A 20,779-nucleotide genomic window follows, 5' to 3' on the forward strand; every position below is an offset into this window, starting at 1 on the left:
TTCTTCTTCTCATCCTGGAGCTCGGTGTTGAACTTCTCCTGGTTGCTTGTATGAGTTTGGCAGACCTCGTAATGAAAAGCTTTGAGCTTCTTCAGCTCTTCTTGGAGAACGTTCTTCTGCTTCTTTTCCTCCTGTAGCTCGCTGTTGAAGTTCTCTTGGTTGGTTGTATGACTTTGGCAGACTCCTTGATAAGAAGCTTTGAGCTTCTTCAGCTCTTCTTGGATAATGTTCTTCTTCTTCTTCTCCTCCTTAAGCTCGGTGTTCAACCTCTCCTGGTTGGTTGTATGAGTTTGGCACACTTCATGATAAGAAGCATTGAGCATCTCCAGCTCTTCTTGGAGAACGTTCTTCTTCTTCTTTTCCTCCTGGAGCTCGGTGTTGAACTTCTCCTGGTTGCTTGTATGAGTTTGGAAGACTTCTTGATAAGCAGCTTTGAGCTTCTTCAGCTCTTCTTGGAGAACGTTCTTCTTCTTCTTCTCCTCCTGAAGCTCGGTGTTCAACTTCTCCTGGTTGGTTGTATGAGTTTGGTACACTTCATGATAAGAAGCATGGAGCGTCTCCAGCTCTTCTTGGAAAACGTTCTTCTTCTTCTTCTCCTCCTGGAGTTCGGTGTTGAACTTCTCCTGGTTGTTTGCATGACTTTGGCAGACCTCATGATAAGAAGCTTTGAGCTTCTTCAGCTCTTCTTGGAGAACGATCTTCTGCTTATTTTCCTCCTGTAGCTCGCTGTTGAAGTTTTCTTGGTTGGTTGTATGACTTTTGCAGACCTCGTGATAAGAAGCTTTGAGCTTCTTCAGCTCTTCTTGGAGAACGTTCTTCTTATTCTTTTCCTTTTGTAGCTCGCTGTTGAAGTTCTCTTGGTTGGTTGTATGACTTTGGCAGACTTCTTGATAAGAAGCTTTGAGCTTCTCCAGCTCTTCTTGGAGGACGTTCTTCTTCTTCTTCTTCTCCTCCTGAAGCTCGTTGTTCAACTTCTCCTGGTTGGTTGTATGAGTTTGGCACACTTCATGATAAGAAGTATTGAGCTTGTTCAGCTCTTCTTGGAGAACGTTCTTCTGCTTCTTTTCCTCCTGTAGCTTACTGTTGAAGTTCTCTTGGTTGGTTGTATGACTTTGGCAGACTCCTTGATAAGAAGCTTTGAGCTTCTTCAGCTCTTCTTGGGTAACGTTCTTCTTCTTCTTCTCCTCCTGAAGCTCGGTGTTCAACTTCTCCTGGTTGGTTGTATGACTTTGGCAGCCCTCATGATAAGAAGCTTTGAGCTTCTTCAGCTCTTCTTGTAGAACGTTCTTCTTATTCTTCTCCTTTTGGAGCTCGGTGTTGAACTTCTCCTGGTTGGTCGTATGACTTTGGCAGACCTTGTGATAAGAAGCTTTGAGCTTCTTCAGCTCTTCTTGGGTAATGTTCTTCTTATTCTTCTCCTCCTTAAGCTCGGTGTTCAACTTCTCCTGGTTGGTTGTATGAGTTTGGCACACTTCATGATAAGAAGCATTGAGCATCTCCAGCTCTTCTTGGAGAACGTTCTTCTTCTTCTTTTCCTCCTGGAGCTCGGTGTTGAACTTCTCCTGGTTGCTTGTATGAGTTTGGAAGACTTCTTGATAAGCAGCTTTGAGCTTCTTCAGCTCTTCTTGGAGAACGTTCTTCTTCTTCTTCTCCTCCTGAAGCTCGGTGTTCAACTTCTCCTGGTTGGTTGTATGAGTTTGGCAGACTTCATGATAAGAAGCATGGAGCGTCTCCAGCTCTTCTTGGAAAACGTTCTTCTTCTTCTTCTCCTCCTGGAGTTCGGTGTTGAACTTCTCCTGGTTGTTTGCATGACTATGGCAGACCTCATGATAAGAAGCTTTGAGCTTCTTCAGCTCTTCTCGGAGATCGTTCTTCTTATTCTTCTCCTCCTGGAGCTCGGTGTTGAACTTCTCCTGGTTGGTTGTATGACTTTGGCAGACCTCATGATAAGAAGCTTTGAGCTTCTTCAGCTCTTCTTGGAGAACGTTCTTCTCCTTCTTTTCCTCCTGTAGCTCGCTGTTGAAGTTCTCTTGGTTGGTTGTATGACTTTGGCAGACTCCTTGATAAGAAGCTTTGAGCTTCTTCAGCTCTTCTTGGATAATGTTCTTCTTGTTCTTCTCCTCTTTAAGCTCGGTGTTCAACTTCTCCTGGTTGGTTGTATGAGTTTGGCACACTTCATGATAAGAAGCATTGAGCATCTCCAGCTCTTCTTGGAGGACGTTCTTCTTCTTCTTCTCCTCCTGGAGCTCGGTGTTCAACTTCTCCTGGTTGGTTGTATGAGTTTGGCAGACTTCATGATAAGAAGCTTTGAGCGTCTCCAGCTCTTCTTGGAGAATCTTCTTCTTCTTCTTCTCATCCTGGAGCTCGGTGTTGAACTTCTCCTGGTTGCTTGTATGAGTTTGGCAGACCTCGTGATGAAAAGCTTTGAGCTTCTTCAGCTCTTCTTGGAGAACGTTCTTCTGCTTCTTTTCCTTTTGTAGCTCGCTGTTGAAGTTCTCTTGGTTGGTTGTATGACTTTGGCAGACTCCTTGATAAGAAGCTTTGAGCTTCTTCAGTTCTTCTTGGAGAACGTTATTCTTCTTCTTCTCCTCCTGAAGCTCGGTGTTTAACTTCTCCTGGTTGGTTGTATGAGTTTGGCACACTTCATGATAAGAAGCATTGAGCTTCTTCAGCTTTTCTTGGAGAACGTTCTTCTGCTTCTTTTCCTCCTGTAGCTCGCTGTTGAAGTTCTCTTGGTTGGTTGTATGACTTTTGCAGACCTCGTGATAAGAAGCTTTGAGCTTCTTCAGCTCTTCTTGGAGAACGTTCTTCTTATTCTTTTCCTTTTGTAGCTCGCTGTTGAAGTTCTCTTGGTTGGTTGTATGACTTTGGCAGACTTCTTGATAAGAAGCTTTGAGCTTCTCCAGCTCTTCTTGGAGGACGTTCTTCTTCTTCTTCTTCTCCTCCTGAAGCTCGTTGTTCAACTTCTCCTGGTTGGTTGTATGAGTTTGGCACACTTCATGATAAGAAGTATTGAGCTTGTTCAGCTCTTCTTGGAGAACGTTCTTCTGCTTCTTTTCCTCCTGTAGCTTGCTGTTGAAGTTCTCTTGGTTGGTTGTATGACTTTGGCAGACTCCTTGATAAGAAGCTTTGAGCTTCTTCAGCTCTTCTTGGGTAACGTTCTTCTTCTTCTTCTCCTCCTGAAGCTCGGTGTTCAACTTCTCCTGGTTGGTTGTATGACTTTGGCAGCCCTCATGATAAGAAGCTTTGAGCTTCTTCAGCTCTTCTTGTAGAACGTTCTTCTTATTCTTCTCCTTTTGGAGCTCGGTGTTGAACTTCTCCTGGTTGGTCGTATGACTTTGGCAGACCTTGTGATAAGAAGCTTTGAGCTTCTTCAGCTCTTCTTGGAGAATGTTCTTCTTATTGTTCTCCTCCTGGAGCTCGGTGTTGAACTTCTCCTGGTTGGTTGTATGAGTTTGGCAGACTTCATGATAAGAAGCTTTGAGCGTCTCCAGCTCTTCTTGGAGCATGTTCTTCTTCTTCTTCTCCTCCTGGAGCTCAGTGTTGAACTTCTCCTGGTTGCTTGTATGACTTTTACAGACCTCATGATAAGAAGCTTTGAGCTTCTTCAGCTCTTCTTGGAGAACGATCTTCTGCTTATTTTCCTCCTGTATCTCCCTGTTGACGTTCTCTTGGTTGGTTGTATGACTTTGGCAGACCTCGTGATAAGAAGCTTTGAGCTTCTTCAGCTCTTCTTGGAGAACGTTCTTCTTATTCTTCTCCTTTTGGAGCTCGGTGTTGAACTTCTCCTGGTTGGTTGTATGAGTTTGGCAGAATTCTTGATAAGAAGCATTGAGCTTCTTCAGCTCTTCTTGGAGAACCTTCTTCTGCTTCTTTTCCTCCTGTAGCTCGCTGTTGAAGTTCTCTTGGTTGGTTGTATGACTTTGGCAGACTCCTTGATAAGAAGCTTTGAGATTCTTCAGCTCTTCTTGGATAACGTTATTCTTCTTCTTCTCTTCCTTAAGCTCGGTGTTCAACTTCTCCTGGTTGGTTGTATGTGTTTGGCACACTTCATTATAAGAAGCATTGAGCATCTCCAGCTCTTCTTGGGGAACGTTCTTCTTCTTCTTCTCCTCCTGAAGCTCGTTGTTCAACTTCTCCTGGTTTGTTGTTTGAGTTTGGCACACTTCATGATAAGTATTGAGCTTGTTCAGCTCTTCTTGGAGAACGTTCTTCTGCTTCTTTTCCTCCTGTAGCTTGCTGTTGAAGTTCTCTTGGTTGGTTGTATGACTTTTGCAGACTTCTTGATAAGAAGCTTTGAGCTTCTTCAGCTCTTCTTGGAGAACGTTCTTCTTCTTCTTCTCCTTTTGGAACTCGGTGTTGAACTTCTCCTGGTTGGTCGTATGACTTTGGCAGACCTTGTGATAAGAAGCTTTGAGCTTCTTCAGCTCTTCTTGGAGAATGTTCTTCTTATTGTTCTCCTCCTGGAGCTCGGTGTTGAACTTCTCCTGGTTGGTTGTATGAGTTTGGCAGAACTCGTGATGAAAAGCTTTGAGCTTCTTCAGCTTTTCTTGGAGAACGTTCTTCTGCTTCTTTTCCTCCTGTAGGTCGCTGTTGAAGTTCTCTTGGTTGGTTGTATGACTTTGGCAGACTTCTTGATAAGAAGCTTTGAGCTTCTTCAGCTCTTCTTGGAGAACGTTCTTCTTCTTCTTCTCCTCCTGAAGCTCGGTGTTCAACTTCTCCTGGTTGGTTGTATGACTTTGGCAGACCTCATGATAAGAAGCATTGAGCTTCTTCAGCTCTTCTTGGAGAACGTTCTTCTTCTTCTTCTCTTCCTGGAGCTCGGTGTTGAACTTCTCCTGGTTGCTTGTATGAGTTTGGAAGACCTCGTGATGAAAAGCTTTGAGCTTCTTCAGCTCTTCTTGGAGAACGTTCTTCTGCTTCTTTTCCTCCTGTAGCTCGCTGTTGAAGTTCTCTTGGTTGGTCGTATGACTTTGGCAGACTTCTTGATAAGAAGCTTTGAGCTTCTTCAGCTCTTCTTGGAGAACGTTCTTCTGCTTCTTTTCCTCCTGAAGCTCGGTGTTCAACTTCTCCTGGTTGGTTGTATGAGTTTGACAAACTTCAAGAGAAGAAGCATTGAGCTTCTTCAGCTCTTCTTGGAGAACGTTCTTCTTCTTCTTTTCCTGCTGTAGCTCGGTGTTCAACTTCTCCTGGTTGGTTGTATGAGTTTGGCACACTTCATGATAAGAAGCATTGAGCTTCTTCAGCTCTTCTTGGAAAACGTTCTTCTGCTTCTTTTCCTCCTGTAGCTCGCTGTTGAAGTTCTCTTGGTTGGTTGTATGACTTTGGCAGACTCCTTGATAAGAAGCTTTGAGCTTCTTCAGCTCTTCTTGGATAACGTTCTTCTTCTTCTTCTCCTCCTGAAGCTCGGTGTTCAACTTCTCCTGGTTGGTTGTATGAGTTTGACACACTTCATGATAAGATGCATTGAGCGTCTCCAGCTCTTCTTGGAGAACGTTCTTCTTCTTCTTCTCCTCCTGGAGCTCGGTTTTGAACTTCTCCTTGTTGGTTGTATGACTTTGGCAGAACTCATGATAAGAAGCTTTGAGCTTCTTCAGCTCTTCTTGGAGAACGATCTTTTGCTTATTTTCCTCCTGTAGCTCGGTGTTCAACTTCTCCTGGTTGGTTGTATGACTTTGGAAGACTTCTTGATAAGAAGCTTTGAGCTTCTTCAGCTCTTCTTGGATAACGTTCTTCTTCTTCTCCTCCTGAAGCTCTGTGTTCAACTTCTCCTGGTTGGTTGTATGAGTTTGGCACACTTCATGATAAGAAGCATTGAGCGTCTCCAGCTCTTCTTGGAGAACGTTCTTCTTCTTCTTCTCCTCCTGGAGCTCTGTGTTGAACTTCTCCTGGTTGGTTGTATGACTTTGGCAGAACTCTTGATAAGAAGCTTTGAGCTTCTTCAGCTCTTCTTGGAGAACGTTCTTCTTATTCTTCTCCTCCTGGAGCTCGGTGTTCAACTTCTCCTGGTTGGTTATATGAGTTTGGCACACTTCATGATAAGAAGCATTGAGTGTCTCCAACTCTTCTTGGAGAACGATCTTCTGCTTATTTTCCTCCTTTAGCTCGCTGTTGAAGTTCTCCTGGTTGGTTGTATGAGTTTGGCACACTTCATGATAAGAAGCATTGAGCGTCTCCAGCTCTTCTTGGAGAACGTTCTTCTTGTTCTTCTCCTCCTGGAGCTCGGTGTTTACCTTCTCCTGGTTGGTTGTATGACTTTGGCAGACCTCATGATAAGAAGCTTTGAGCTTCTTCAGCTCTTCTTGGAGAACATTCTTCTTCTTCTTCTCCTCCTGGAGCTCGGTTTTGAACTTCTCCTTGTTGGTTGTATGACTTTGGCAGACCTCATGATAAGAAGCTTTGAGCTTCTTCAGCTCTTCATGGAGAACGATCTTTTGCTTATTTTCCTCCTGTAGCTCGCTGTTGAAGTTCTCTTGGTTGGTTGTATGACTTTGGAAGACTTCTTGATAAGAAGCTTTGAGCGTCTCCAGCTCTTCTTGGAGAACGTTCTTCTTCTTCTTCTCCTCTTGGAGCTCGGCGTTGAACTTCTCCTGGTTGTTTGCATGACTATGGCAGACCTTCTGATGAGATGTTTTGATCTTCTTCAGCTCTTCTTGGAGAACGTTCTTCTTCTTCTTCTCCTCCTGGAGCTCGATTTTTACCTTCTCCTGGTTGTTTGTATGACTTTGGCAGACCTCATGATAAGAAGCTTTGAGCTTCTTCAGCTCTTCTTGGAGAACGTTCTTCTTATTCTTCTCCTCCTGGAGCTCGGTGTTGAACTTCAACTGGTTGGTTGTATGACTTTGGCAGACATTGTGATAAGAATCTTTGAGATTCTCCAACTCTTCTTGGAGATGTTTTTTCTTCTTCTTCTCCTCCTCCTGGAGCTCAGTGTTGAACTTCTCTTGGTTGGTTGTATGAGTTTGGCACACTTCATGATAAGAAGCATTGAGCCTCACCAGCTCTTCTTGGAGAACGTTCTTCTTCTTCTTCTCCTCCTGGAGCTCGGTGTTCAACTTCTCCTGGTTGGTCGTATGACTTTGGCAGGCCTCGTGATAAGAAGCTTTGAGCGTCTCCAGATCTTCTTGGAGAATGTTCTTCTTCTTCTTCTCATCCTGGAGCTCGGTGTTGAACTTCTCCTGGTTGCTTGTATGAGTTTGGCAGACCTCGTGATGAAAAGCTTTGAGCTTCTTCAGCTCTTCTTGGAGAACGTTCTTCTGCTTCTTTTCCTCTTGTAGCTCGCTGTTGAAGTTCTCTTGGTTGGTTGTATGACTTTGGCAGACTTCTTGATAAGAAGCTTTGAGCTTCTTCAGCTCTTTTTGGAGAACGTTCTTCTTCTTCTTTTCCTCTTGTAGCTCGGTGTTGAAGTTCTCCTGGCTGGTTGTATGAGTTTGGCAGACTTCATGATAAGAAGCTTTGAGCTTCTTCAGCTCTTCTTGGATAACGTTCTTCTTCTCCTTCTGAAGCTCGGTGTTCAACTTCTCCTGGTTGTTCGTATGAGTTTGGCACACTTCGTGATAAGAAGCATTGAGCGTCTCCAGCTCTTCTTGGAGAACATTCTTCTTCTTCTTCTCCTCCTGGAGCTCGATGTTTACCTTCTCCTGGTTGGTTGTATGACTTTGGCAGACCTCATGATAAGAAGCTTTGAGCTTCTTCAGCTCTTCTTGGAGAACGTTTTTCTTATTCTTCTCCTCCTGGAGCTCTGTGTTGAACTTCTCCTGGTTGGTTGTATGACTTTGGCAGAACTCTTGATAAGAAGCTTTGAGCTTCTTCAGCTCTTCTTGCAGAACGTTCTTCTTATTCTTCTCCTCCTGGAGCTCGGTGTTGAACTTCTCCTGGTTGGTAGTATGACTTTGGCAGACCTCGTTATAAGAAGCTTTGAGCTTCTTCAGCTCTTCTTGGAGAACGATCTTCTGCTTATTTTCCTCCTGTAGCTCGCTGTTGAAGTTCTCTTGGTTGGTTGTATGACTTTGGCAGACCTCGTTATAAGAAGCTTTGAGCTTCTTCAGCTCTTCTTGGAGAACGATCTTCTGCTTATTTTCCTCCTGTAGCTCGCTGTTGAAGTTCTCTTGGTTGGTTGTATGACTTTGGAAGACTTCTTGATAAGAAGCTTTGAGCTTCTTCAGCTCTTCTTGGAGAACGTTCTTCTTCTTCTTGTCCTCCTGGAGCTCGGTGTTCAACTTCTCCTGGTTGGTTGTGTGACTTTGGCAGACCTCTTGATGAGAAGCTTTGAGCTTCTTCAGCTCTTCCTGAAGAACGTTCTTCTTCTTGTTCTCCTCCTGGAGGTCGGTGTTGAACTTCAACTGGTTGGTTGTATGACTTTGGCAGACATTGTGATAAGAAGTTTTGAGATTCTCCAATTCTTCTTGGAGATGGTTCTTCTTCTTCTTCTCCTCCTGGAGCTCGGTGTTGAACTTCTCCTGGTTGGTCGTATGACTTTGGCAGAAGTCTTGATAAGAAGCTTTGTGCTTCTTCAGCTCTTCTTGGAGAGCGATCTTCTTCTTCTTCTCCTCCTCGAGCTCGGTGTTCAACTTCCCCTGGTTCGTTGTGTGACTTTGACAGACCTCGTGATGAGAAGCTTTGAGCTTCTTCAGCTCTTCCTGAAGAACGTTCTTCTTCTTTTTCTCCTCCTGGAGCTCGGTGTTGAACTTCAACTGGTTGGTTGTATGACTTTGGCAGACCTTGTTATAAGAAGCTTTGAGATTCTCCAACTCTTCTTGGAGATGGTTCTTCTTCTTGTTCTCCTCCTGGAGCTCGGTGTTGAACTTCTCCTGATTGGTTGCATTACTTTGGTAGAATTCATCAAAGGAAGCTATGAGTTTCTCCATCTCTTCTTGGAGAAGCTTGTTTTTATCCTTCTCCAGCTGAACCTCATTGTTAAACTTCTCCTGGTTGATGATGTGTGCCACCTTCAGCTCCTCGTAATCTATCTGAAGGTCTTTTTTCTTCTTCCTCTTGATGGTGTTGTTTACCTGAGAGGCGATCTTTGTGGCGCTGAGGGCTTCTGCATTGCTGTACTTTTGTAACATCTCCAGCTCTTGCTTTGTTTCCTTTCCTCTGTTAATGAACATTTCCTTTAGCTTTTTCTGTCGAACCAGCTCTTGTTTGTGCTCCTCCAACTCTTGGCCCAGTTGGATCCTCCAGTGGTACTCTGTACTAAGGTTGGCCCTCTCCTTGGCCAGCATGTCTATGAGGTTGCTTATTAGTTGAGACATATAAATAAAGTTTTGCTGAATCGAACCTGGGGTTTGACTAGTCCCCACGTTTAGGTGAAAAAAACCTTCCATCACTGGTTTAATCTATTTAGTTTGAAATAGAAAGTTACAATTATTCTGAACAGATTTCTGCATCAGTAGAAGTTTTCCCTCTCTCACTTTCTGAAATCGATGTCGCATTATCCTTTGTACGGATGGTATATCCCCTTCCTGTTATTGTTGCTATGTATATATTAGAGACGTAATGATAATAGGTATTCAAGGAACATTTAAAATCAAAGAGCCTTTGATATAGAACATTGAGCATGTTTTTAATCTTTAACATTAAACGTGTCTTTGATTTTAAACAGTCCTTTTCTTTTAAATGTATTTTTGGGGCTTTTTATAACCTTTATTTATTTATTTTTTATAGGACAGAGGCTTAGTTGTGAAAGGGGGACAGAGAGAGAGTGGGGGAGGACATGCATAAATGGCCGCGGGTCAGAATCTAACCCGGGGCGTCTGCGGGTTGAAGGCTTTCCTCTTTGGTGCAGCAGCTCTACCAGTTAGGCTATACGCCGCCCCAAACAGTCCTCTTCTTCTGGAACATTCCATTTATTCCTTGATTTCTTTATTTTTGCATGTTTACTTTCAATATATTTCATAGTCATATTTCATCACAAAATGCAAAAATCTAGATTAATAATCGTGGATTCCACCAGTCCCCTAAATGTATTATTATTCTCATCAAGATCCATGAATTATTCTCTGTGAAATCAGTGAAAATGTAAAAGAAATCTTTTGTCTCACATTGTTTAAGACAGTGAAATAAAACTGTGAATCCACAATTGCTGCTGGTTGGAAAAGTCTAAAATTCCATAATCTGAATTTAAAGTCTTAAATACGTTAAAATATTACATACAAAGTCTTAATTATGTTTAGCTATGTCTGAATTATTTTAATGTTCATAGATATATTTGCCAATATATTGGTATTGGATTTTTTACTCCCCACTTTCAACATTGGCATCTGCACCACAAGTCCACATAGGACGGGCTCTCAGGTTTTAGTTTTTGCAGATAGGACGGAGCAGGTAAATGAGTCGGTTCGGGCCCAAACCTAAACCTAAATCCAACCCTAACCTTAAAACCAATTCTTAACCTTCAAACAGTCCTTTGAATTTGTGAGGAACAGCCAAAATGTCCTCACAATGATGGTATTGGACCAAAATTTGGCCTCAAAACTATAGATAGACATGCACACGTTTATCATAATGATGAATCTGACCCGGGACAAACAAGATCACTTGAAGTTTCCACAGTGGAGGAGGCAGAGCGAGATTTGACAGAGCGACACGGCTCCGTCATATCTCTGTTTTTCAAATAATCTGTTTTCTCTCTATTCTTTTGACAATAATTCATTGACAGAAAAACCCGTCAATGATATGAATTTCTTTAATTTATCATCTAGGGTAGCAGGGCATCATCTGATTGGCCAAATATATTGACACGCAGTGTGAATGCGTGGCGAATCGAACACCATTTATCACAGTTTTTGCCGCCATTTGCGATATGTCTATCGCCCATGTTGATATCGCGATGATGATAGATTTTTTATCGTGCAGCCCAAACGAAAACATTATCCCTAACATTAACTATGACCATTTCATGGCTATAACATATAACCTTAACCTAACCACAATTCACATCTCACCACTAACCTTATCCAGGAGGTCAGAAATCATGTCTTGCCTCTTTTGGTCCCCATGAGGTCCACTGGTCCTGACAAGATTAGTGTTTATGCTGGAAAAGGTCTTGAATAGGAAACAAAAACCAACACACAAACAAGCACATGTACACACACACACCATCTGCTGGGGTTTTTAAAGATAATATTTACTCCAGTGTTACTATATAGGACACATTTTTGAAAAATAATTAGAGACATGATAGAGTCACACAACTAGTTTTCTATTTAGAAATTATATAGAATGATTCTCGATCACTGTTATATTTGTAAACAATTTGATAGTCCCATAAACAAACAAATAAACACCTGAGACCTTATTGGCTGTTATACTTTAAAAGTATGACATTTAGATTTTAGATTTTTCTCTTTATCTCTTCCATTTTTATTGTCCCATATTACATTTAAGCTATTTTATTTGTACTGTCTATACTTTTCAATATTTTGTTTCAGTGTATATTATGTAAACATTATGTTACATTAAAAATATTATGCAGAGACACTATTAGTTATTGTTTTTTATTTTAAAATCGTATATTTTTAATCTACAAAGTGGACTCTGCACAATTATCAAATAAATGTAGCCCTAGTTGGGTAAAAACAGCAGCATTTGTCTCAATTGTAATTGATGTGAAGTTATGTGGAAATAATTAGGCAGAGTGTAAATCTGTACTTAAGTGTAGTTTTTGTAGAGGGAGCATCTAGTGTTTTTTTTTATTAACAACAATATAAATCATAATATAGCAGTTTATCATCTTGTTCTTATTTCGGTGAGAATTCGTGTAGAAAGTGCGAGTCTTGATTTCCGTGCCGGACCTTTTTGTGTCGAATCTGCTATTGGGGAAGTTAAAATGCGTCCATAGAGCTCAGTCGTAAAGAAACCATGGCAGCAACACAAGCCTCCAAAGAGCAGAAATACGACAGACAGCTGAGGTACGTTTTAAACAACACCACAGCTTTCTTAAGGAACTGGTTTAATCCCCTGGTAAACTGCTGCAAATGTTTTTATTTCAGTGCTGAAAACACTGAGGCGGTGAAGCTAACAAAAGTGTTAGCTAGCGTTAGCTTGTTCCGTGTGTGTCATTTAGAAGACGTATACGGTCAATGAAGAGGGTTTCTCTGTTTTTCTCTTTGCTGTTTACTTGTCCATATAAATGCCAGTGGTGGGCCTGATGTCATCTTTACACGAGCACAGCATGTGGGGGTTAAACTCGTGCCACAACCGGACAGCGGGTGCTATGGAAGCTGTCACAGCACCAGCTATGAGGCTGTGTGTGTTTACAGCGGCTGAGGGTGGATTGTGTCGCTAGATGGCAACACGTGTCCATGTTATGATGTGTGCCACTTTCAGATTGTGGGGAGACCATGGGCAGGAGTCACTGGAGAACGCTCACGTCTGCCTCATCAACGCCACAGCAACTGGGACCGAGATACTGAAGAACCTGGTGCTGCCAGGTACAAGAGATGTGCCTCTGTGCTGGTGATACCGCTGCAGGAGCTACTGAAAGCATCTCTCTGTTGGATTCATTTATGTGTTTTTCAGGTGTCGGCGCCTTCACCATAGTCGATGGCCACACAGTGTCTGGGGAAGATGTTGGAAACAAGTGAGACAGCGATGTTTCTTTGAAAGTTGTGAATAATATGTGTTGGTTTTACTTGTGCACTCATGAACCTCGTCATCTTGTCCTGCAGCTTTTTCCTGAGCAACAACAGCATTGGAAAGGTATTCTTTGTCAAAATATATAAATGTATCTTTTTTTAATCTTGTACTTTTTTGTTTTACGCACAATTTCCTATTGTCTTCCCACCTGCTCTTTGCATTTCTTCTCATAGGAATTGTTCATATTCTTATTAGGAATAAACATGTGATATTTGTATGGGTCCTGATCTTAGCTTTCATGTTGCAGAACAGAGCACAGGCCGCCACTGAGCTGCTACAAGAACTGAACAGCGATGTCTCTGGGAACTTTGTCGAGGAGGTTGGTTTTGTGTGTCACAACAGGTTTACAAATATGTAGTAATGTTGTAACAATAACAATACGTCACACGAAAATGCACTAAAACTGTTACAATTCTTCATACGCTAAAAGAGACAAGGCCATGTGCAGATTTATTACAAGTCTATAAGTCAAATGGGTACAGCATAAACTATTTAAATATGTAAATGCAACATTCAGTATATCATTCCTCTATTTTCTGTTTCTCCTGCAGAGTCCAGACAAGCTTCTTGACAACGATCCAGAGTTTTTCCACAGGTTTACCATAGTCATCGGTGTCCATTTGCCAGAAAGGTATGAGACATACACTTTGAAAACAAATATCTTAACTCTAAATGGATGAACTGTCAGACTTTTTTTTAATTTACAAAATAAAATGAAGCAATTTGTGTTTGAGGAAAAATGTTAGGCACATTCTGCAAGTGCAAGAGCTCCATCTGTGTTTTCATTTAAAGAGCTTGGTGTGGATTTTTTATCGTTTCTTTTGTGTCCAACTTAACTATCAAATTAAATTCAACAGCACGTGTTTGAGGCTAGGTTCAGTTCTGTGGAACGCCTCGGTACCTTTCCTTGTCTGTAAAACATACGGCCTCATCGGCTACATGAGACTAGCGGTGCAGGAGCATACAGGTTAGTTCTGATACTATAAAATATTGACTAACGTTTATTTTGTTAACTTTTAGTTGGTATTATATTTTTACATGTATAATGCTTTCAGTTCACAGTAAAGGGTGAACCCATGAAATCAATAATGTAGCTCTGTGATATATACATGGTATATGGATATTTCATTGTGGCTTGTAGTTTGTACATGTTATTTGAACTGTTTTTAATATAAAATAATAAATATTATACAGCATATTTTACTGTCTCTCTTCAGTGATTGAATCTCACCCAGACAATGCCTTGGAGGACCTGAGGTTAGATCAGCCTTTTAGTGAATTTAAGAAACACATTCAGTCCTATGACCTTGACAAAATGGACAAGAAGGTATCTATTTTGGTTTCAGCACATTAGCAAGTTTAAACCAGTTTAACCCTGTAAAGATTTACACAAAGTGATCATATTTAAATCTTCATTTATTCTGTAGGATCACAGTCACACACCTTGGGTCATCATTGTTGCGAAATATCTGGAGAAATGGCTCAGTGAGGTACAGTACATTTTTCTGTTTAGTATTTGTCTGATAAATACATCATCACTCATGTTTATTCATCTGGTTTGTTAATGTTGCTGAAGAATAAATGTTCTCTTCCTCTGTCCTTGTAGCACAACTGCCAGCCGCCAAAAAATTACAAGGAGAAAGAGGCATTCAGACAAATCATTCGGGAAGGTATCGGTGGACCTCTAGATTGCAGTTCAATGACCTGTCTGTGTAACTCAACCCTATCTGTGATTGATTATTATTTTGTGTCTCTTCAGGGATCCTGAAGAATGAGAATGGTTTCCCAGAGGATGAAGAAAACTTCGAGGAAGCTATTAAAAATGTCAATACGGCTTTAAATCCAACCAAGGTACCAGACCTCATATACTCATTTTGTTTTAAAGAGATATCTGTCTCATGCAAAATATCTAATCTTATTAAGCCTCAAACAGTCTGTTATCTTTAGTGGCAAAGTTCGTAGTTAGACTATTCATGTAACATCTCTTTTTTCTGCAGATCCATAGTGCTCTTGAAGACCTCTTCAACAGTGAGCAGTGTAACAACATCACCTCACAGGTTCGGACTTTTTCCTAAAACTATTTTATTGAAACTACGTAGGGTCTGTTCCTATCTGGCATTAACATCTGTCTCAGGTGATCCAATCGCGAGTGGACAGCTCCAAGCACAGGTGTGAACACACCCAAACCGCATTGAGGACGCACACACACCACATTCGGAGGTGCTCTGGGACACACATGGCCACATTCTTTTAGCTTTGTGAACACAAAGGATTCCTGGGTCTCATTGAAGGACTCTGACCTGCTGCAGGTCAATATTCTTAAAGATTCTCTGTGTTTCCCATACACTATCAGCATTGGTTGCCACATACCGATTTTTTCGTATCGATTTTTTCCTGTTTCAAATGGGTAGAATTTGATTTCATTGTGGAGCTGTTCACAGCGCATTGATTTGCTCAGCCCCTCCCTGCCTGGCTCTCCCTGTGTTTCTCTCTGTTTCTCTCCCACTCACACAAATACACATTGACAGTGGACTCGTCTGCCGTAGCCAGACTGGCCAAAAACAACGGCAGATTTGGTTTCTGCAAACAGCAATCATGTATGCGTTTATTTGGAGATTCATTCTAATGTTACGTGTGAACTGAGAGACTTGGGTCTGACTTAGGGCTACAGTTATATCACACTTTCAAATAAGTAGTAATTTGGATTATTGCTAACTGTGCTGCGTGTCTATGCTGCAGACTCCGACCTTCTGGGTGATGCTGCGAGCTGTCAAGGAGTTTGTTCACACTGAAGGCAATGGAAGCCTCCCTGTGAGGGGAACCATTCCAGACATGATCGCAGACTCTCAGAAGTTTATCAACCTTCAAAATGTGTAAGTGTGGAATATGTGATTATTCCAGTTTGTTGTTTAGAATTTGTCGAGAGGAACTTAAATGAAAAGTGTTCCGGTCAAACAGGAGAGTTGTTCTATATGTCTGTTTCTGACCATTGATGATTTTATAATGTGGCTGTGTGAGGGTGTGATCAGGAGTCAAAGGTCAAGGTCACTGTGAACTCACCTCGATATTCGACTCGACACAATATTGATATTCACTTCAAATATTCCACAAACATTCACTTAGATCCAAAGATCCTCTGACTAAGAGTTTAGTGGTCAACGGTCGTGGTCACTGTGATCACACAAAACCCATTTTGACCATAAATCAAGAATGAATGCAGTCATTCTGGCAACATTTCACACAAATATCTAAATATTACAGAATGAGTGATGACATTTTATATCCCAAAGGTCAACTTAACTGTGACATCATCATTTTCCACAAAAACACGTTTCCTACCATAACTTAACATCATAACTGAGGATGACAAGGGGATTTTGTGACCATGTTTCCTGCAGCTCAACTGGTTGTCTGAGGCAAAGAGATAATTTTAGTTTTCTGTTTAATTTCAGTTACAGGGAAAAGGCCCTGCAGGATGCAGCTGCTGTTTCGAAGCACGTAGAGCGTCTGTTGCAGTCCGTTGCAAAGGTATGTTATAAAACTTTGTACTCACTAAATAAGAGTGTTAGGGTAAAATTAGTGCTCGATAGTGTCTAGTGGCCTCAAAATAAATATTTGCTAAGTCCGATGAATTAGCTGTGACTTGGAAGCTCTCGATTGAATGGGTCACAGCATGCACTCTAAAACTGAGATTCCTTTTCCTTTCCACCAGCCACCAGAGAGCATCTGTGAAAAGGACATCAAGCTATTCTGTAAGTAAACTTTCCTTTTAAACAACAATCTTTACATCACATTTTATATTCACTTATATTTAGTCTCTTTATTTGCTTTCCCCTCGAATTTGATCTCAACCTGATTAAAGCCAAACACTGTCCATACCACAGTGTTTTTTTAGAGTTTTAATGTTTATTTTATATTGAGATGTGGAATTTGAGTTTTCCTTTTGTTGCAGTTCTGTAAGAACATTCTCAAATAAGATATGTCACGGCTAGAAATTGGTTTAAACATCTTTTACTTGAAATAATACATCCTTTAGTTACACTGCCTGATCTGATTATTCATGGTAATTATTATATTATCCATGTAAACATAACCACTGAGGTTCAACTTAGATATACACTACTCTGCATGTATGTAAGTATATAGGTATAATGTGTAAATTAGACGTGTCTTATGCTGTTTATAGATCAGTTACTAATTTTGCCTTCATGAAGTGGTGCTGCCTTTTCTGAATTCATAAGTTTTTTTATTTCTCTGTTGCTGTTCAGACTTATGTTGTTGTCACTGCTGCTCCTGGACTCAACATAACTCTGACTAGATGCAGGAATCACATAATGTAATTTGTGGCTAATTCAATTATTCCTAACTGTAGTCATCTGTGTGGACATCTAGGTAAGAATGCCTCCTTTCTGCGGGTGGTGCGCTGCAGATCTCTGGCTGAAGAATATAGTGTGGAGTCTGTAAATAAAGATGAAATCAGTGAGTTGGAAATTTATTTTCTCTTCGATAAAAACTTTTCTGTGTCGTCTATTGTCATCTTATGTTTAAGCTAACGCTAATAATGGTAAGCCACGTTATATGTTCACCTAACAACCAGAGTGTCTTTTCGTGTCTTTCAGCCTCGTGCATGGACAGTCCAGACAGCGAGATGGTCTTCTACCTCATGCTGCGTGCTGTTGATCGCTTCTATCAGCAGCACTCCCGCTACCCAGGTACAGGCACAGTTCATCATTTTTTTTCAAGAATTGAACCAGACGCAAAACACTTCCATGGAACCGAGTTATAATCGTGCAATCCAATAAAAACAGAGGTTTTCTGCGTTGTTGTTTTGCAAGTTGCAGATTTCCCTTTGTTATTAACAAGACAGAGTTGCTAAGTCATTGACAGACTTTGCATTCAACGATTTTATCACTTGTTGGGTCTTTTGAATTAGATTTGATGAGCTGCCTGCTCCAATACTGCATACTTCATAGTATGATTTTTAGGAATCATGTTCATAATTCCTCCAAATGCTTCTGTTTATCGTCTCTTACCAGGAGTTTACAACTACCAAGTTGAGGATGACATCAGCAAACTGAAGCTGTGTGTAAACAGCCTTCTGCAGGAGTACAGCCTCAACGTCAATATCAAAGACGACTATATCCACGAGTTGTAAGTAATGGTCACTGCTAAATTTAATATTTAGAGCAGTCGTTAAAAACTGTGCCAAATAATGATCCAATTCCTTTTCTTTCATAACCTGCAGCTGTCGATATGGTGCAGCAGAGCCACACACAGTTGCAGCATTTTTAGGAGGTAAAGCTTTATCACTCTTCAGCAAATCAACCGATCCCTCATACTAATACGCAGCATATCTATCCCAAGCACTGCTAATAAATCAGAAATGTCTATTAACCTTGGTCAATATGTTTCTTTAGGATCTGCTGCTCAAGAGGCCATCAAGATCGTGAGCCACCAATTTGTGCCCTTTAGCAACACGTTCATTTACAACGCAATGTCACAGACCTCTGCCACCCTGAATCTGTAAATTAAGAGTTTTCTCACAACAATTTCAGAGAAAATAGGGTAATATTGAAAAAAAACATGTCTTGTACCAACTGGCTGTAATAGATGGAAACTGGGGGTTTGATAGAAGAAAGACAGAATTGCATTTTCTATCACTTTTGAATGGGGTTAGGACATTAATGTGTGCACTTAAAGCTAAAAGTGTTTCCCAGGGTTACCTGGACTTTTAAGACTAAATATTATGTTGATCATAAAACCTTGTCCTGTTGTTTGAAGTCTTTAAGGACAGTATTGGTGTCAACAAACATTAAACAAAGCTGGAAATCTAAATCTGTGTAGTATTTTCATTTGAGAAACTCATCATTTAGGTACGATTCAACACAACGTGGCAGCATTTTGTGAACTTTAGTCGCCGCTCTCTCCTACTAATTTGTGTTTGGAACAGAGAGGTCAGATCATTTGGTTTAGAATGAAAACTTTACACACTCATTGATATCATTCCCCTAAATGGGTTTGATTTCGTTGATCAAGATCCATTAATTATTCCTTGGAAAATAAGTGAAAATGTCGAAAAACTTACAATGTTAAAGAAAGTGGAAATAAAAGAGACATTTGACCTTTTGCCCATCTGTTTATTTTTATATACCAAAGGTGAAACATGTTTTTGTGGTTAAACGTCTGCTCTGCCTACTTTTGGGCTTTCAACTGTTTCCCCCACAGTCCAGATACAGTCTGGTGAAAACACACAGAGCAAATTGTTGACTTGTTCAGAAGTGGTAACAAGGATTACACAGTTATTTAGCAGAATAAATGTGAGCTGACAAACATGTGAGCTTCTTGATCGGCCTGTAATGTGACTCGCCCCCTGGCAGGACTCACCCGCAAACCAGGTTTAGAGGATTTTTTTACTGGGAGCTGATGACAGTATTTTATCCAACACAAGAGGGCACTCTTCCATGTTTCGCCCTCCATAGGGGAACATATAGTGTGTTGTGCATACCTGCTCAGTGACCTATTCCTGAAAGCTGACCCTTGGACACAGACGTTTTTTTTCGTTGCAGGATGTTAACAAAATCTTGCAGCGTTACTCATTGACCGAAATGTTTCTCAATAGCCTGAGATGCATGTAGAAGACACTGGTGTTGGTGGTGAGTTTGATCTAACGTGCAGCACAGAGCCCTGTCGGAGAATTAGGCTCTGAGGGTCATTGTGATGTAACTGTCGGGTTGTCTCTTCCCAGACTTGGCAGAATGGAAATTTGCCCTCAGCAGATGTTTTTTTCTCCTTGTAAGACTCTACCCACACACCCTCAGCTCCCCCCCCCCCATATAGATATCTGTCCGACAGTCTCACACAAACACACACTTATACCCCCCCCCCGTCTGAGAGGGATGGAGCGGCTTGCCAACGAGTCGTCTGGCCATTTCCTAAATGAAGATTTTGTCCTCTGAGTCTTAGAGATTATCATGTGTCCATCCATCCACCCACTAACTCTTCAGACTGTCACAAAGCAGTGCCAGGGTTTGTTAGTCCGAACCAGACAGTGTCTTCTCTTTTTATTTGAAAAGTTAAAGACACAATCCATCAACTACAGGAAGAAAGAAAGCTCAAATTCAGTTATATTCTGTACACAAGGTAATCAGAGGTAGAACGTGCTGATGAACGTGCTCGTGGCTCACATTATTATTATTATTATTGTTGTTCTTGTGTTTGAGCTATGTTAAGACATATAATCCACGCTAGTGACGGCAGCCCTAAAACAAATCATCAGTACCTCTGGTCATTTTTGAGTTAACATTGGTTCCACAGGGTAAAGTGTGGTTGATGAATGTGCTAAACTTGAATTCTTTTGCTGTTGTGAGTTGATTTGAGGTCAGACTTTCGGGAGAGCACTCCTTTGCTGGACCCCTCATACTGATGCTACACACACTACAAATTATCCGATTTACATGATCTTTGGGTCGTTTAGGGTTTCATAACGTCAGAATCAGTAGATGTGTCCAAAATATTAATTGGTCATGCTTAAATACATTTTACTTTGAAATATCACTATGCATAATGTCTATATTATGTAATACAACACTTATGCACTCAGAACTCCAAACAATTTGATACTGAAGTGATTTATTAATTTCCAACTAAACCATAATGTATCTTTTGACGCTAACTTTTCTTCTCTAGTTTACTTCATGTTGTGCCAACATACGTCTTATTTATCTTTATGTGTCATGGAACATACACACCCTCATGGTTGCTGCATGAATGCAGGTCATAACATGGACATGTCAGGGCTCATGAAGTGCACATGTACCACACAGAACATTGAGTACCTTATCATGTTCCTCTTCAGATCTCAAGATCGCCTCAATGAGCAACACTGGGGGCAAACTAGGGAGGTTTCGGATGTATTGAAAGATTCAAATAACTGTGAAGTTTTATTCACACTTTAAATCTGATAACTGTTTTTTTGGCCACCTGGGAGCAGTGTTCTGAAAACAGCACTGTCATATCCTCCCCTTTCTAAGTTACGTTTACTTAATTGTGCATCCATCTGTTACAGAGGAGCTGTATCATTCATTTGAAGTCGTCTTGTGAATGTTGAATTACTTTTTAGCTCAGATATTTCTTTGTATCT

At 41.0% G+C, this 20,779-nt stretch overlaps 1 protein-coding gene across 1 annotated transcript; it reads left to right on the forward strand.

The window, feature by feature from the left end:
- The first annotated feature begins 11,810 nt into the window (after nt 1–11,810).
- On the forward strand, nt 11,811–18,470 carry nae1 (nedd8 activating enzyme E1 subunit 1). The gene is made up of 20 exons (XM_034581347.1): nt 11,811–11,912; nt 12,331–12,434; nt 12,523–12,583; nt 12,672–12,702; nt 12,887–12,958; nt 13,191–13,270; nt 13,497–13,606; nt 13,857–13,966; nt 14,067–14,129; nt 14,246–14,309; nt 14,399–14,490; nt 14,637–14,696; nt 15,379–15,512; nt 16,092–16,167; nt 16,352–16,391; nt 17,032–17,118; nt 17,259–17,351; nt 17,676–17,790; nt 17,885–17,934; nt 18,057–18,470. Exons 1-20 carry the CDS (start codon nt 11,863–11,865, stop codon nt 18,164–18,166), a joined length of 1,602 nt encoding a protein of 533 aa, XP_034437238.1. The 5' UTR covers nt 11,811–11,862; the 3' UTR covers nt 18,167–18,470.
- The last annotated feature ends 2,309 nt before the right edge of the window (nt 18,471–20,779 follow it).

The sequence above is a fragment of the Hippoglossus hippoglossus genome, chromosome 3 (assembly GCF_009819705.1).
Source record: "Hippoglossus hippoglossus isolate fHipHip1 chromosome 3, fHipHip1.pri, whole genome shotgun sequence".
Taxonomy (NCBI): domain Eukaryota; kingdom Metazoa; phylum Chordata; class Actinopteri; order Pleuronectiformes; family Pleuronectidae; genus Hippoglossus; species Hippoglossus hippoglossus.

What these genes read in the sequence shown, in the direction of transcription:
- nae1 (XM_034581347.1), top strand. Translation starts at nt 11,863, where the DNA reads ATGGCAGCAACACAAGCCTCCAAAGAGCAGAAATACGACAGACAGCTG. An exon ending in GCAACAACAGCATTGGAAAG is followed by an intron (nt 12,703 to 12,886) that starts GTATTCTTTGTC and finishes TTCATGTTGCAG; the next exon opens with AACAGAGCACAGGCCGCCAC. An exon ending in GGTGTCCATTTGCCAGAAAG is followed by an intron (nt 13,271 to 13,496) that starts GTATGAGACATA and finishes TAAATTCAACAG; the next exon opens with CACGTGTTTGAGGCTAGGTT.